At 45.9% G+C, this 14932-nt stretch overlaps 1 protein-coding gene across 1 annotated transcript; it reads right to left on the reverse strand.

Moving 5' to 3' along the window:
* Positions 1-6993: 6993 nt before the first annotated feature.
* Positions 6994-14405, reverse strand: GHRH (growth hormone releasing hormone). The gene is made up of 4 exons (XM_023550237.2): positions 14296-14405; positions 9520-9619; positions 9117-9221; positions 6994-7189 (listed from the first exon to the last, which is right to left on the reverse strand). Exons 2-4 carry the CDS (start codon positions 9597-9599, stop codon positions 7066-7068), a joined length of 309 nt encoding a protein of 102 aa, XP_023406005.1. The 5' UTR covers positions 9600-9619; positions 14296-14405; the 3' UTR covers positions 6994-7065.
* Positions 14406-14932: the final 527 nt, after the last annotated feature.

Here is a 14932-nt window from a genome sequence, read left to right on the forward strand (position 1 = left end):
GCTCACCCTACATGCTGTCTGCTTGGGTGGAAGCTCCTAAAGGGTTCTTGGCTCTCAGCTCTGGATCAAGGCTGTAGGGGAAGAATCTGGTTGTTTACAGCCAAGTGGGTCTGGGAAGTCTGGAATTGACAGCAGGACTAACTCTTTACTTTTATGTATGATAGTCACTGGATTAGTCCCTCAAAGTTCAGCACAGCAATGCCAGGCCATGGCCTCCTCTAAGGAGTACAAAGCATAGAGGTTTTGAGTGTACACACAGACCTGCTTTGAATTCCCCAATTAGCTGTGTTTCCTTAGGCACCTCTCTGGGCCTTAGTTTCCCTTCGGTAAAAAATGGGGATAATACCTCTGAGGGCTTTACAAGGATTAAATGAGATCACACCCAAAACATATGCCACAGTGCCTGCACTTAGAATTTTATCAGTGTTTGCTCTGATTGGTATCGTTATCATGGTTGATTTCCTGGGTGTTGTCAGTAAGCAGCTTGTACCAGGTCTACATTTGTTCATTTGCTTAGTCACTACCTGGGGAATTCAAGTCCCAGCTGTGCTACCTTAGAGCTGTATGACCTGGGGCCAGTCATCTGACCTCGGTGAAACCAATCAATACACCCTCTATGTCTTGCTCCAGAGGGTCGCTGTAGGGAGCAAATGAAGTAATGGATGGGAAATCTCTTTGTGAATTTTTAGTTAATACAAACATAAGGGATTATTATTAAAAGCAACAAGGCCCCCATTGATTAGAGCATTTCTTTAGGGAAAAAAATTGCACTTGGTCTTGAGTAGGGCCCCCACAGGAGTGGGAAGCTCCCAGCACTTCTGTGGGGAGGGGTTAAGTCTTTTAAGATACCATTAGTGTCGTAGTTAATGGTGATAAAGCACCGGAATTGTTACCACGATGCCTTTTTCCTTTATAATTGCATTCACCTCGAAAACCACAAGTAGCAGTGGGTCCCAGTAGTCATTATTTTATTTGAAAAACTAATTGGAAGTTGAGAGAACTCTCAGTTTTTGCTTTTGTTGGGACAAGCCAAAGAAAGAGATGAGCAGGTGGGTCTAGGAAAAGGAGGGGGTCTTCCATTCAGCAGTCTCCTTTGTTCTCCTTCCTTGGCAGGTTCTGGGCCTTGGTTGAAGTGGACAGCCTGCCCTCAATGGCCAGCCCTCCTCTGGAGGGAGTTTTTGTCTCCCATTGTACTTCCTGTCTGAGCAGAGCCCGGCCATGGCCCCCACAGAGCTTTCCCACGCTTCACTTCTTTCTCCGAGGTGGGGAGTGCTAAGTGGGGATCCCAGGGAGAGCAGGTGGTCTAAGCTCTATAAAGAAATTGGTTTTGCAACTCTGGTGCTGGGAGGCAGGAGACTCAGCTTCCAGGCCCACAAGACCTGGGTTGAGCACTTCCCTTCTTTGGTGGCAGTGTCCTCAGCTGGAAAGGGGTGAGATTGCTCATCTCGGTGTCCTTATCAACTCTGTAATTATTTATTTATTTTTCTCTGTTTTTTATTTTTTGTTGTGGTGGTGGTAAAGGTATACACACCAAAACGTTCACCAATACAACAACTTCCGCATTACATTTTGATAACATTAATGACCTTTTTCATGCTGTGCCACTATTATCACTATTCTTTTCCAAAAGATTCCACCACCATTAATACATTCAATGCCCCCAAGCGCTTTTCGTTAAAACAGAAATACCAACCTGGTATCTCTTCATCTCCAGACTTGTCAGTTGTTTGTTGCTATCGTTTGTTTTAGATTTAATTTACTTACAATAAAGTGCACAGATCTTAAAAATACAGCTCAATGGATTTTTACATATAAGTACACCTATGTGGCCACTATGGAAATCAATATGATAGAACCTTTTGATCACCCCCGAAAATCCACAGATTCTGATAAGAGGCATATATATAGGGTAGGTGACGTGTGAGAATATTTGATTTAGATAAAATGGTTCATTAGTAGAAAAAGCTGGATAATAACTGAACAGGGACCTCTGGTCAGTTGCTCCTGGAGCCCTAGTGGCATGGTTGTTAAATGCTACAGCTGCTGATCAAAAGGTCGGCAGCTTGAACCCACCATCCGCTCCTTGGAAACCCTATGGGGAAGTTCTACTCCATCCTATAGGGTCGCTATCAGTTGGAATCAACTCAGTGGCAATGGGTTTGGTTTGATTTGGTTGGTGAGCTGTTCTAGTTCTCTGCTTTTCTTTAGACCAAAATTTCTCCAAAGAGTTCTCTCTACCAGCATTGCCCAATGGAACTATAATCCAAGCCACATAAGTAGTTTAAAATTTTCTTGTAACCACAAAAAAAAGTAAAAAAAAAAAAAAAAGACAACCAAAAAACCTCAAATGAAATTAATTGTAATATATTTTATTTAAACCAATAGATTGAAAATATTATCATTGTACTATGTAATAAATATAAAAATATTATTGAGATTTTTAAAAATTTTATTGTGCTAAAGTATATATAACCAAAATTTTGCCTTTTAAACCATTTTTAAGTATATAATTCAATAGTTCCATCCTTCACCATGTTGTGTGATCAATCACCACTACTTCCAAAAGTTTTTCATCATCCCAAACAGAAGCTCAGTACCCTTAGCAATAACTTCCCATCCCCCCCACCCAGCCCCTGATAACCACTGAAAACCTTTTGTCTCTATACGTTTGCCTATTCTAGTTATTTCGTATCAATGGGATCCTATAATATTGGTCCTTTGTTTCTCACTCGGCGTAATGTTTTCGAGGTTCATTTGTGTTATAGCATGTATCAGAACTTCATTTCTCTTTATGGCTGAGCAATATTCCATTGTACATACATATCACTTTTTGTTTATCCATTCATCTGTTGGTGGACACTTGGGTTATAGCTACCTTTTGGCTATCATGAATAAGGTTGCAATAAACATTGTATACTGAGATATTTTGCATTCTTTTTTCATACTAAGACTTTGAAGGCTAGCATGTATTTTATACTTTAAGCACATTTCAGTTCACACTAACCACATTTCAACCGTTCAATAGCCACATGTGACTAGTGGCCACCATATTGTACATATAAGTATATTTAGTGGGTACCATATTGTACACCTAACTCTGATTCCTCTCCTCCCATTTTCTCTTGTACACACTTGAATGAGATTTTTGCCTCCACAGCCCCACCCAGTTTGTTCTCAGTTTCCAGCTTCCACATAACCTAGTCCATGGTCAGTTCTTGGGGTGTCCTAAACCTGCCTGACCCATCAGCAGCATTTGGCACTATAAATTGCTTCCTTCTTGAAACACTTTCTTCAGTTGGCTTCTGGGATTTGTCTCGCTCTTGGTTTTCCTGTTGCCTCACTGCCTGTTCCTTTTCCATCTCCTTTGCTTGTTCCTCATTTTTCCTCCAAACTTTAAATATAGGGGTGCCCCAGGGGCATTCCTTAGGCCTCTTCTCTACTCTTTCTATACTTCTTCTCTTGGTGGTCTAACCTAGTCTCCTGACTTCAGAGTACATCTAAATGGCCATGACTGCCAAACATATCTCCTGCCCTGAGGTCAGGTCATTCCTCTTAAATTCTGCAATGATTCCCTATCTCACTAAGGGTGAGTCCAAAGTCCTTACTGTGGCCTCCAAGGGTCTCCATGAGCCGGCCTCCCACTCCCTCTCTGCTTCCTTTCCTTCCACTCTCACCCTCATTCTACACTGGCAGCCACGCTGACCTTGCTGTTTCTCCTTTCACTCTCTTGCCTTAAAGCCTTCGTGTTGGGTTTTCCCTCTGCCCGGAATATTCCTTACCCAGACATTCATGAGGCTGACTCTCTCATCCTTCAGGTTTTTACCGAAATGTCACCAGAGCAGTGAGGCCTTCCCTGACTACTAGACAGCACGTATATGTCATATATAAAATAATATCCTCCAGCACTTTCTATCCCCTTATTTTTTTCCTTTGCATTTACCACCATCTGATACATTCTATATTTACTTGCTTTTGTTATTCTTCTCCCCCATTACATGTAAGCTCAGTGGGGTTGGGGGCCCTTGTCTGTTCGCTCACGGCTGTATCCCCAACATCTAGAACAGTGCCTGGCACATAGTAGGTGCTCTATAACTATTTGTTGGATGAATAAATGGTTATTGCTCATAGGTGAATAAGATACCAGTGGATAAAGGTTGCCTTTGCCCCAGAGTAGATGAATTATGGTTAAGAGTCTGTGTCCAGGCTGGACTGCCTGACTTTGAATCTCAACTCTCACTTGCCAGCATGCAACCGTGGACAATTCAGTTAACCTTTCCACACCTCAGTTCCTTTGTCTGTGAAATGAGGAGAATGCTAATGCCTCCCAGGGGGCTGTGTGAGGAGCATGTGAGATTCCACACGTGAAGCCACCTGGCTGGCCCTCTTGAGTGCTTGGTAAATGTTAGCTGGTTTTTATGATACCTGTAATACCACTTTGGGAAATGTAACTAAGACACATGTAAAAAACTAGGCTGAAGAGAAAAGAAAAATGACATGCAGACCAGTATGGGGGGATTTTATTGTATTTACATAGGAAAAAGGAGTCAGAAATTCATAGGATTAACTGGATTCACTTATGTTTTGGATACAGGTAGGATAGAGCGCAGGTGGAATCTTCATCCTTGGGAATTCCTGCTGCAGAAAGAAAGATAACAGTTTAGCCTGGAGGACTAATATAAGGGCGAATTAGGGCTGGAGTACTAGGAACCAGGGTGATAGTTACTCCAGTGTCAGGAACTGGCTGTCTGGGTTCCAGAAGAGGTAATGTGGGGTGGAGGGAAGGATGTGCATGTGTGCCAGCAAAGCTGACCTCAGCCTCAGCCCCAGCTCTGCCACCTTGCTCTCACTGAGACCCTGGGCTGGTTACTTCCCCTTGAAGAAGCTGCCTCTGCTCTCTAGGCGGGGTCAGCTTCCTTCTGGCACCCTTTGTGTCTCTTACTATTTATCACTTGTTTAATTCCCGTCTCCCTCCGTGCATTATGAATTCCAGGAGTGCAGGGACCCCTGCTATCCTGTTCACTGCTCTACCCCCAGCCCAGAGTCTGGAACATAGAGGTCACTGAAGGGTTAAATGGATAAATCTGAACCTCAGTTTCTTTACAGAGCTGTTATACAGAGCACAAGGTGTTTGGGGTGCAAAAGTAGGCCATAAAAAAAAAAAAATTCACTCCCCAAGTCCCCTGGTGGTGCAAATGGTTAACACATGCAGCTCCTATTGAAAGGTTAAAGGTGCAAGTCCCCCAAGAGACTCTTTAGAAGAAAAGCCTGGTGACCTACTTCTGAAAAATCAGCCATTAAAAACCTTGTGGAGCACAGTTCTACTGTGACACACATGGGGTCTCCATGAATTAGAATCAACAGGTTAATTGGTTTCCACACTATGAAGGTGTAAGAACTCATTCTGATTTTGGGTCCTCTTAGCCCCACGAAGACCTGGTATTTGCAGCAGTCGAGCTGGAAGGCGGACAATGGCTGTGGCAACCTCCAGACTTCTCCCTGTGTGCTTTGTGACTTCTAGCTCTCCAGAGATTCTGTGAGGCCTCCAGCTTTTAACCTTCAGTAACGAAGCCTGCATTCTTAGGGCTGTCCTCCTTGGGGCCACTTTAGCCTACCAGAGTCTGGTGGGAGCCATAATGCAGGTGAACGATTACCTAATCCCAGCGTGAGACATACAGGGAGGCATTCTTCTTAGAGGCATTCTTCTTAGGATTCTAGCCCTAGGGACCTCAGAGGTGATGGGAGCTAACCCCCTGCTTTCATAGAGGAGGAAAGTAGGAGGCTGATGGTTGCAGCATACAGCCCTGGATCCCACCCCTCCCTTATTCTGCCCATCGACCTGCTACTGATTGAATCTCTGCAGGACTGTAGTTGGTGAGATTTCTGGGCTCCTGGCGTCTAATTAGGTTGGGAAGAAAGCAAAGGAGCATGTGGAGAGCTCCATTGGGAACTGGATCTGCTTAATAACTTGGTCCAGAATTTCCAACAGAGTCACGTTGGGACATGCTTGTGTTCACAGTTTAAAATTGGGCTCTAAAATACAGTAGTTTCTTCAAACGGTTATGTATTTCTTAGGAAACTTTGTCCATGGAGTGGAGCTTGTGCAAAGAAGTCCCAGGAAGGCAAAGTAGGCCTTGGTCCTACCTGTGCCTGACATTGAACCAGCTGCTGCTGCCCCCTTCTTTGCCTCAGTTTTCTGATACCGACGGTAGCTACCATTTAATCATGATTCCACACCAGAAACACAGGTTCTAGACTGGAACATTTATGTACTCTTGGCACACAGTGAGCCCTTGATAAGTGTTTGCCATTATTCTTATTTTCTTCTGGATCTTTGTAACCACGCTAGAAAGCAGGTACTCTTACCTCCACTTTACAGAGAGGTTAATCACTTGCTAAAGGACACACAGCCAAATAGGGCCCAAACAGTCTGACTCCAATTGTCACAGAATGTGTATTAGCTGTTTAATGAAAAACTAATTTGCTCTGTAAACTTTCACCTAAATCATAATTTAAAAAAAAAAAAAAAGAGGAAAGAGGAGAAAACAAAGAATGCCCCTTCCCTTTAAGGATACTTCCTAAAAGTTGCAAAAAAAGAAACAAATTCAGATTCCTCGGTCTTATTCCAAACTGTTGAACTAAATAACACTTTCAGACACAGACTCTGAGCCTGATCTCTTCCTGCTCACTGGGGACACAGCAGTAGGTGAGGTCCAGTCTCCATCACACATTTTCTGTCCTTTAGTTATTATTATTATTATTTTTTTTTTGCTGTTTTTGTTGTAAAAATATATGTAGCACAACATTTGCCAATTCAACATTATTCAGCATTTTTCACTTGTATAATTCAACGAAACCAATTACATCAATCATGCTGTGCAACCATCGCCAAGATTTATTGCAGCCCAAATGCCCTTCCTCTAGTTCTTAATGTGTATAAGAAGGAACCTGATTGCCAGTTGGCTTGGCAGAGCCCCACGCCTTAGGAAAGGAAGGGATTCTTTTCTTTTCCTGGCAACCCGCATGGAAGGAAGCCTCTGAGGTCCTTAAACACGCACACACGTATTCCTACCTGTGTTTCTGCAGCAGGGCCACCAGGACGCTCTCCAATGCCATCTGCTTTTGGTCTGCCCACATGCTCTCCACTTGACGGCCAAGGCGCACCCTTGCTCCTTGCTCCTGGTTTTGCTCTCTGTTTAGTTAGAAAAAGAGAAACAGCTGAGGTTGCTTTTTGGGTAGAACTGTGGAGAGGCTTGGTAGAGGCCAGGGCAAAGTAAGGCCCCTCCAAATATATGCAAGCCCCTACTCATGAATATATGAGTACGGGTGTGTCTCTATACCTGTTTCAATAACCAGTATGATGTGGACTCTTCCACCCAAGTGAATTAGGTTCAACAACATTTTAGAGAGGCAGCATACATAGTCGCAAAGAATATAGACAGTGAAACACACAGTTGCAAAATACCACCCCCCCCCCGATTACTTATTAATTACAAAGGGAAAATTATTAGCTTTACAAAGGAGAAAACTGGCAGACGCCACGCTAACCAAGTGGTCAGAATTAACATCACCAAACTGACACCATGTGTCTGATATGACGCCCTGAGAAGGACACAGTATCGGTTCTGTGAATGCATAACCTGAATCTAATCCCGAGGAAGCATCAGGCAAATCCAACACGAAGGACATTCTATAAATGATTGGCCTTTACTGATCAAAAATGTCAGTGTCATGAAGACTGAGGAACGGGCCCGATTAAAACAATCTGAGGAGGCGTGACTACTAAATGCAACTTGCGATGCAGAATTGGACTCTGAGTCAGAAAAGAAAGAGTTGTTATAAAGGACATTTTGGGACAACTGGTGAAATTTGAATATGGACTATAATTGATTATATTGTGATTATGTAAATAGGAAATGCCCTTTCATTAGGTTTTAGGAAACCAATTGAAAGTATTTAAGGGCAAAGGGTCATGATGACTACAATTTACTCTCAAATGATTTAGCAAAACAATAATAATATTTGTGTATGTCCGTATATCTCTGGAGCCCTGGTGGCACAGTGGATAAGAGCTCAGCTGCTAACCAAAAGTTTGGCTGAATCTACCAGTAGCTCCTAGGAAACCCTATGGGGCAGTTCTCCTCTGTTCCATAGGCTTGCTATTAGTTGGAATCGACTCGACCGCAATGGGTTTGGTTTTGGTTATGTATATCTCTAGGTATAACTATAGAGTAAGCAAATATGGTAAAATATTAGAAATTTGTGAATATAGGAACGGGCATGTGGAAGGAAGTCCTTTGTACTATTCTGGCAACTGTTCTGTAAGTTAGAAATTTTTTTCAAAATAAAAACTAAAAAACAGTACAGGCTGTGGAGTCAGATTGTTTGGGCCCTAGCTCTGCCTCTCTTTGGCTGTGTGTCCTTTACCAAGTGATTAACCTCTCGGTAAAGTGGAGGTAAGAGTACCTGCTTTCTAGAGTGAGTGGTTGCAAAGATCCAGAAGAAAGTAAGAATAATGGTGAACACTTATCAAGGGCTCACTGTGTGCCAAGTATACATAAATGTCCCAGGGCAGAACCTGTGTTTCTGGTGTGGAATCATGATTAAATTGTAGCTACCGTCGGTGTAGTAAGTGCTGGAGCCTAGCGTAGGGAGAAGCACGTAGTTGTAAGTATTCAGTGAGCATTTAATAGTGAGAGGAAGCTGAGGTTTAACATTGGTGCCCTTCTGCTATAGAAAGGCCAGAAATGATAGATGCTATCTATAAAAAAAAAAAAAATTTTTTTTTCTATACAAGGGAGAAAAGGAGCCCTGGTGGCGCAATGGTTAAGCACTTGGCTGCTAACTGAAAGGTCTGCGGTTTGAACCCACCAGCCTCTCCATGGGAGAAAGAGGTGACAGCCTGCTTCCGTAAAGATTTACAGCCTTGGAAACCCTATAGGGGAGTTCTACTCTGCCCTAGAGGGTCTCTGTAAGTTGGAATCGACTTGATGGCAATAGGTTTGGTTTTTTTGGTTTTGTACAAGGGAAGAGACCAAACTTGGTCCCTGGCCTCCTGTGTCAGGGCCCCCAAACTGATACCTAGAGGTGTGGAAGAAATCACTGGAACTTCTGCTTACCCCTGCTGCCTGCTCATGATGTCCTGGAGTAGCTTGCGGGCAGACAGCTGGCCCAGCACCTTCCGGTAGCTGTTGGTAAAGATGGCATCTGCATACCGCCGTGTCCTGGAAGGAGTCAGAGGTCAGAGGGTGGGTGGCTGGGGCCAGGCGAGGGGACACTGGGAGCTGCACTTGCCATGCCCTTCGTTGCCCTTTGTCCTGCTCACCCCTAGAGAGGCTCAGCTCCTGGGCTTGATGGCCCCCTGGAGCTCAGCATCTGCCCCTCCCAGAGATGGGCAGTGGGTGCTGCCTAGGGAGATAGCTGGGGACTAGCTGATGGCTTGGTTCTGCATCCCCCAACCCCGGTGGCAGGGATGGCTTGGGGACAGCCAGAAACCCAGGCCTTGTTGGCAAAGCTGCTTACCTGAGGGGCAGAGACGGTGGGGAGCAGTGGGCATCACTGCTGAGAGTGAGGACCACGAGGAAGAACACCCAGAGCAGCATCCTTCACCCCTGGGTGGCACCTGGAAAATGACAGGAGGGGAGGGTCAGGAGTAGCTATAGTCACAGCGATGCCATTTGTGAGCTGGGCCCAGCCCTGTGCTCAGCTCCAAGACAAGCCTTGGTCCTTATCCTTTGAAAGCTGTGGGGTGGGGGGTCGGGGCGGGGAGGGACACAGACTCTGGAAGTCAGACAGACCTGGGTTCAAGTTCTGGCTCTGCCAGCCACGAGCTCTGATCTCATTTTCTCTATCTGTAAAATGGGCATGATAAAGCTACCCTGCTGATCTCATAGGGTTATACAGAAAATTCATGATAGTGGCAAAACTGCCTCATGGTATAAGGCAGTATAGATGGAATTCAGGCCTCAGCAAGTGATAGGGGAGGAGCAAGCACCTACCTTCAATGCCCCTAAACCACTCCACCCGGGGTGGCACTGACAGTAGGGAGCAGGGCCAACAGCTCAGGCTATGAGTCAGACAACTCCGAGTTCAAATCCAGGCTCTGCCTTCACCAGCTGTGTGTGACAGGACAAATGGCTTCTCCTTTTGGTGCCTCAGTTTCCCCATCTTTAAATGGAGACAGTAACCATACTTCCTCCCACACAGAATCTTTGTGGGGATTAGACGTGATGAGGTGCGTGAAGGAAGTAGCAAGTGCCTGGCACAGAGGGACGTCTCAATAGGCCATTGCTGGAAACCCTGGTGGCTATGGCTGCTAACCAGAGGATGGACAGTTCGAATCCTCCAGGAGCTCCTTGGAAACTCTATGGGGCAGTTTTACTCTGTCCTATAGGGTCACTATGAGTCAGAATCAACTCGATGGCACTGGGTGGGTTTTTGGCGATTGCCTAATGTTAGGCCCCCTCTGAGGTCAGGCTTATCCTGTGTTTATTTTGCGTGGAGTTGGAGGGAAGGAAGGATGGTTGGTTGTAAATCCTACTCCAGAAGCTTAGATTCCACTGAGGAGTCTGAGCCCTGGAGAAGACCCCAGCGCCTGGGGAGCCAGTATGGCTGAATAATCTCTTAGATCTTGTAATTGCACTTAGTTGGGGCCTGTTGACACTGTGCTCTGCAATTAGCGGAAGCAGTCAGCAGGGAAAGAGCCCGCCTCACCTGGGAGGATGCCAGGGCTGCCAACCCAGACCTGTCCCAATATGGGAAAGGCTGGCCCAGGGTGACTTAAGCCAACCAGGAACTGGGCCTTCCCTAGGTCCCCCCTGGCTCAGCAGGAGATAGTCTTCAAGGGGATGCAGATCCATCCAGAAGCCTCCTTTCCCATGATCATCCAACATGGCTCCCTTTCCTCCTCCTCCCTGGGCCTGCTGAGACATGGGGTCCGGTAGACTGGGCCTGCACTGGAAGAACCTACCTTCCACTTCTGTGTTCACCTGTGCTGTCAAGGAATCATCCACCTCACTCCAGACACTGGGGTTCCAGAGAGGGCACCCACCATGGGCGGCTCACTGAGGTATGAGGCCCCTGCACCTCCAGAGCTGGAGGAAGAAGCCGCCTAGGGCTCAGTCATCAGCCCCTTCCACATGTGTCCCCCCATACACACAGGCAGCCCTCCAGTTCCTGCTCTACACTTGCTGCCAGTGAGTGACCAGGGGCTCACTACCCCCAAGCCAGACCTCTTTCCAGGCAGTTCTTATTGTTAGGAAGTCTTTCTCACCTTGTATCAAGCCCGAATCCCCTTACCCTCGTTGTTGTTGTGTGCCCTCCAGTCTATTCCGATTCATAGTGCCCTATATGGCAGAGTATAACTGTCCCATAGGGTTTCTTAGGCTGTAATCTTTATGGGAGCAGGTTGCCAGGTCTTTTCTCCTGCAGAGCGGCTGGTAGGTTTGATCTGCCGACCTTTCGGTTAGCAGTCAAGTGCTTAACAATTGCACCACCAGGGCTCTGCCTCCACTATTCCAGTAAGGATGGGAGCTAGAGAAAAGACTAGAGCATGGTGTCTGCCCCCAAGGGCTGCCCTTTAGTATCCACCTTCATCCACATAAGGAGCCCTTTAGAGAAGTTTTGCTCCTCAGGCCAAGGACCTTCAGTCTGTCCTTCTTAACTTACCACATCACGTCTGGCTTTCTTTTCCCAACTGTCCCAAGCTGCACCTCTGACAGTGGGATTGGCTAAGCAGGGAGATCTTTGGGGGCAAGGAGAGCCCATTAACCAAGAGCTCCAGAACCATTGCTTCTCCAGTCACCCAGCTGCAGCCTACGCTTTCTTGCCTTCTTTACTGCCGATCTTCGCAAGGTTTGGGCACATCCAGGCACCCAGTCACCTCATTCTCCTTCTAGAAGCCCTTGGCTCCCCACTCCCTCTAGAGCAAAGCCCAAGTCCCTCTTCTCCGCCTAAGCTTCCCCTCTGCCTCCTCACCTCCTGCCCCTTCTCCATAGGGCCAGCCCAGTTGGTTCCCAGTCCCTGTGCCCCCCCGGTCTGCCCAGCCTACCCTCACTCCCATCCTCTGGAGCAGGTATCACGATTCCCATTTTATAGCCAAGGAAACGAGTCCAGGGAGGAGAAGGGCCTTTTTCCATGGCCCTCCATCCAATTAGTTTCGGAGTGGGCTCTTCAGAACGGGCCTTCCAATTCCCAGGCCAGTGGCCTTCCTCCTGCTCCACGCTGCGGCCCCCCAGATACACTACCCTATTCACAGTACTCCCTATTCATGGGACACTTCAGAATTCATCACCTGCATGTGGGAAACAGTGCCAAAGAAACAGAAAGCTTTCACCCTTTGTCATCCGGACTCAGGGGAAGAAAAAAAGGGAGCAAACAGGGGCACCTGCTTGAATGGCGTCTCCCTGAGCTCACAGTGGTTTCAAGGAGTTGAAAATACCTCGTAAGAGGGCAGAATTTGGGGAGCAAGTAATAGTAAATGCTGTAACACCCTGCTCACTCAAAATGAGGTTTATTACATCATTCTGGGTAACCAAGTGGCACTACACTTGGCATGGGTGAAGGCACTCTTGCAACCACCGGGCTATGAGAACACAGTGCATGGGGTTGCAAAACTCCACCGACAAAGATGGGAAACAACCAGAATTGTCCAGTTTAAGACTAGAGTTAGGATAAGAATTTGGGCAACAAAGGATAAAACAGCTGTTGGCAGACAGTTTACACAGGGCCATTCCAAGAAGCTGAAATTCACTGACTTATGTGTAACACAAACTCAACATCATTCCTGAGGACCCGTTGAAGACTCCAAAGGCATTTTAGGGTTTATTATCTCTCATTATGAATATCATTTTGCTTTCTGCAGTGCTTCCAAACCAATTCTGTGATTAGATGCATTTGAGGTTGTCTGGCTACAGGATGAATGGGCAATTGGTCGACATTAGTTGGCACCCTCTGCTAGCCTTCCTGCCAAGAACGCACTGAGAATTCTGCAGATGTGGACTTCTGCTAAAGACAGAGGTTAGGTCTCAAGTGTCAAAACAAGTAAGACCACTTTTGAACACCTAGGAAAAAATGTTCCACCTTTCCTAAATATTCTGCTTTGTAATTCGAGACTTCTGAAGCAATGACCTGAGGGGCCCTGGTGACTATAAAACAATGACAAGGAGCAAGGAGTCCTGGTGGCACAACTTTTCAGCTATCAGCTGCTAACTGAAAGGTTGGTGGTTCGAACCCACCCAGCAGCTCCATGAGAGAAAGACCTGGATATCTGCTCCAGTAAAGATTACAGACTAGAAAACCCAATGGGGCAGTTCTACTTTGTCACACAGGGTCACTGTGAGTCGGAATCTACTTGACAGCAACCAACAACAAAAAACAATGAAATCCTGATCCAGTTTAACTGTTTCACCAAGAATGTTCCAAGTTGAAGGAAATGTAAGTGCTCAATGAGGAAGCATCTTAATTGTCATTCAGGAGTGGCACCTACCATCTTTCAGAAAGGATTTGAGGCTGCTTATGGTGAAAGACAGGAATACATAAGAACCATTACAGTAAAGGTCAAGAGACAAGAGTAGCGTAATGGAGAGCACCCAGGGTGGAAAATTTTGTCTAAAACCTAGAGTAGGGAACACGGCTGCAAGTGAACAAGAAAGTGAAAAACCAAAAAAAAAAAAAAATCTGTTGCCATCAAGGCGATTCCGGCTCATTGCAACCCTATAGGACAGAGTCAAACTGTCCCATACAGTTTCCAAGGAGCACCTGGTGGATCCAAACTGCTGACCTTTCGGTTAGCAGCCATAGCTCTTAACCACTACGCCATCAGGGTTTCCAAGAAAGCAATATGTTATTAATTTCCAGGCAATTATGTTGAATCGGTTCTGAGTGATTGATGAGCAGTATTGATTTGCACGTCCACTTGTTTCCTCTCAGATCCTTGGAAGAACCTTGCCATTAACAAGAGAATCTAGCCCCCAAAGCCTGCCTGTACACCCCTGAAGGTGCATTGATACCTCCCTTACCTCCAACAGTTGCTTGGAACATGCTCACCTGCTGCTTCTCCATGGGTTAAGGCGCCACAGCATCCAAGATGACTTCAAAATGGCACCAACCATTGAAAGCATGTGCCAGAGCCCCGGACAAGGGGTTATTTTATCTAGAGAGGGGCCCAAATGCACTCACCAGTCCGTGGTCAAAGAGGATGGTGCGGAGGGCCTCTTTGAGTTGGCTTTTCTGAGTTGGTGAGAACATCAACTTTTCTTGCCCCCAACCAGCCTAGCCCCCAGGGCCACCCTCTCTCACCTCTGATGTGGCAGGTCTCCCTCTGCTATGAGGCACTGCTCCAGTCCCACAGGCTTGAGCTCAGCGTTTGCTCCGGCAGCTGCATGGCACTCCCATCATTTATACCTTCATTTTCCCAAGCTTTGTCAGCGTCAGAGAATCAATTACCTACAAGTCAACCGAAGGACCAATTTTAGCATCACACTGACAAAACCCTAATAGGGGAAAGAGGTTTTGCCCCTTGCAAATTAGATGTGTACTGAGCTTCCCCTTTATCTTTGAGGAGGGTGAACAGAGTACAAAGTTGTACTATTATTCTGGGAGGAGTAGAGAGTATAATAGTGCTGCTCTAATAATTGGAGTACTTACAACAATGAAACACCAAGGATTCATCTCTTCTCTGAGACAAACGTGCCTGTTAAATTTTTCATATAGTTTTGTGTTGTCCGGGTGTAACTTTATTTCACTTTAGGGTGGGAAACTTTACCAATAAGTGTTTTTCTCTCCTTAGTGAGGAAAGTTTATTGCTATCTCCCTTGTCATCCAATTATCGAGATTTTCTCCCCTTAGTGTTTTTCTCTCCTTCGTGAGGAAAGTTGATTGCTGTCTCCCTTGTCATCCAATTATCAAGATTTTCCTCCATTTCATTTGTTCCTGC

The sequence above is a fragment of the Loxodonta africana genome, chromosome 24, assembly GCF_030014295.1.
Source record: "Loxodonta africana isolate mLoxAfr1 chromosome 24, mLoxAfr1.hap2, whole genome shotgun sequence".
In the NCBI taxonomy this organism is placed as follows: Eukaryota; Metazoa; Chordata; class Mammalia; order Proboscidea; family Elephantidae; genus Loxodonta; species Loxodonta africana.